At 37.5% G+C, this 2540-nt stretch overlaps 1 protein-coding gene across 2 annotated transcripts in view; it reads left to right on the forward strand.

Moving 5' to 3' along the window:
- LOC107696211 (AP-1 complex subunit mu-1) overlaps positions 1 to 2540 on the forward strand; it is a 28348-nt gene that overhangs the window by 2948 nt on the left and 22860 nt on the right. For both annotated transcript variants that reach the window (XM_016496454.1, XM_016496464.1), the window contains exon 2: positions 654 to 810. In XM_016496454.1, coding sequence (XP_016351940.1) covers positions 654 to 810 — 157 coding nt within the window. The remainder of the gene's footprint in view (positions 1 to 653; positions 811 to 2540) is intronic.

Consider the following 2540-nt stretch of genomic DNA (forward strand, 5'->3'; position numbering starts at 1 on the left):
TTGTATATTATTTTCGCACATCAGAGAGCCGCTATCAATATGCGGGGTATTGAAATCGCATTTGAATGAGTGCTCGCTGTTCACGTTCACTTTCGATTTCGCGATCGATCGCACTCTGTGTAAAGGAAGCACATACAAGATCAGATATTTGTCAATGAGCTCAGGATCTGTTGAGCAGCAAATCCTCCACCATTGTCAGTCATCTCTCTCAACCCGTGATCAGTCAAATCTGACTCCTGCAGCGCGTGTATGGATGCAGGGTTGTCAAGTCCTTGTGTTTTCCATGGAATTGGACTGCTTTTAAACTGTTGCCATGGGTTTATTTTCCTGTGGGTTAAAGGTTTGAAATACTGCATACATTACATTTGACTGAAATGCTTGTATTGAAACATTTTGCATTCTACCTATGATAAAACTTTCATGGTCTTCTACATTAACTGTTAGTCCTTAATATTTTCAAGAAACGGCTGAAAACACATCTCTGTCATCTTCATTTGACCCTCTAACTCTAGCACTCTCTATTCTAATGCTACTTCTAATTTTATCTGCTTGTGGGAACCAGTGTATCTGGGTTAATATGGATGCAGATATTGGAAATGAGTGTCAGTGGATTTGAACTGCTGTGCATTATGAGGGTCATCTGTGTGATTCAGGTGCTGATCTGCCGTAATTACCGCGGTGATGTGGACATGTCCGAGATCGAGCATTTCATGACCCTGCTGATGGATAAAGAGGAGGAGGGAACACTGTCGCCCATCCTGGCTCACGGGGGAGTTCGCTTCATGTGGATCAAGCACAACAACCTTTACCGTATCTTCCAAACCTCTAGAACTAAAAATCCCATTCATTTTCTATACAGAGAAATTTGGATTTTTCAAGACAGACCTACTGTGGGCTCTGAGGTTTAACGGTGACCAGGGTTATTACTTGACTAAAACTATTTCCGTTAATTGAAATAAAATAAACATTATTATTATTTTTTTTTGACTGCTTTTAAAGGGGTGGTTGACTGTTGACTGTTTTTTTTCTAGGCTTGATTGTGTTTATGGGGTGCAGTCTAATAGGGCTGCAACAAACGATTGTTTTGATAATCGATTAATCTAATGATTGTTTGGAGCGATTAGTCGGCTAATCGTCGATTATTTCGATTATAGACTTTGATTATTCAGCTTTTGCAATTAGTTAAAATATAGACTTACATAATGCATATTCTAACAAATAAAGGTAATCATTTCAGCTTTTGAAAATCATATTATGTAATTCCAATTATTATACAATTAATTTATACAAATGTATTTGGCACACAGAATGAGATGACAGACAGAGAAACTCTCGTTTACCATTTATTTAGCTATATGAAAAAGTAACTGAATGACATCATTCTGCCTGACATCTCCTTTTAAGACATATGAATAAGAAACAAAATAAAGGTAAGTGATGAGACGTTTTATTTTTGGTTAAACTATTTTATTCACAACATAATCTCTCTTAAAATACCTTATAGGGTTATGATAATCAAAACAGTCCTGAGCTAGATCAAGCTTTGATCTCTACAAACCAAACTATCACTTAAATGAAATGATATATTTTTTCCCCACTAATAAAACGATTTTATCATAAGCTAGCTACACACTGGAGAGCTGCTTTATAACAGAAACTCAACTTGTAATTCTAAATGAAAGCGACACTGGCTCTGGTTTTTCATGTTAATACTGTAAAGCTGCCTGATTTAAAGTGCCTCTATTATGCCTTTTCGAATATTACCTTTCATGCAGTGTGTCATGTAGCTGTATGTGAACATAAACTATCTGCAAAGTTGTGAAGCCGACAGTGCACGATAAGTAAAGTTATTGTCTATCAAAAAAAGGAGTCGGCTCGCAATCGCCTAAACGAGTCGTCAGGAATTCGAATCTTATTCTGTTACGGCTCTACGTCATGAAGTAAAACATTTGCATAATGTGCCCACATTCTACGTCGCCAACTTGCCCGCCCACAAGCACAGTAAAATTTCTGTGTGGTTAAAATCATGTCGAGAAGACGCTGTATCCTACGCTGTGAGAGTAAATTTGTTTTATCACATCTTATAATTACCACAAACTTGTTAACACTTGACACTTACCACTGAGAAACGTCCTGCTCCAGTCGTGCTTGCGAATCAGTCTCTTGTCGATCAGCCAGTTCAACCGTTTCATCATCAGACTCCGGCTCATTAGCAACCTTAAAAATGGCATAATAGGGAAACTTTATCTATTGCATAAAGTCAGCTTCAGGTTCGTCTGCGTTTGCTCTGAAACGATGTGTCGTCTTCTCTTGAATTGTATCCAGGAAGGCTGAATTAGTCTTGCGCTACAGCGCCACACTGGTCAAACCGCGTTATTGCAGGATCTTACATTAGGTCAAATGAGATCAAATGACTACTCGACAACAAAAATATTTGTAGACAATTTTTTATTGTCGATAATGTCGACTAATCGTTTCAGCCCTACAGTCTAACATGTGTTAATGCTTAGTTTAAAAAAAAAAAAAAAACACCATAATTT

This window comes from Sinocyclocheilus anshuiensis, unplaced genomic scaffold (genome assembly GCF_001515605.1).
Source record: "Sinocyclocheilus anshuiensis isolate Anshui unplaced genomic scaffold, SAMN03320099.WGS_v1.1 scaffold217, whole genome shotgun sequence".
NCBI lineage: Eukaryota > Metazoa > Chordata > Actinopteri > Cypriniformes > Cyprinidae > Sinocyclocheilus > Sinocyclocheilus anshuiensis.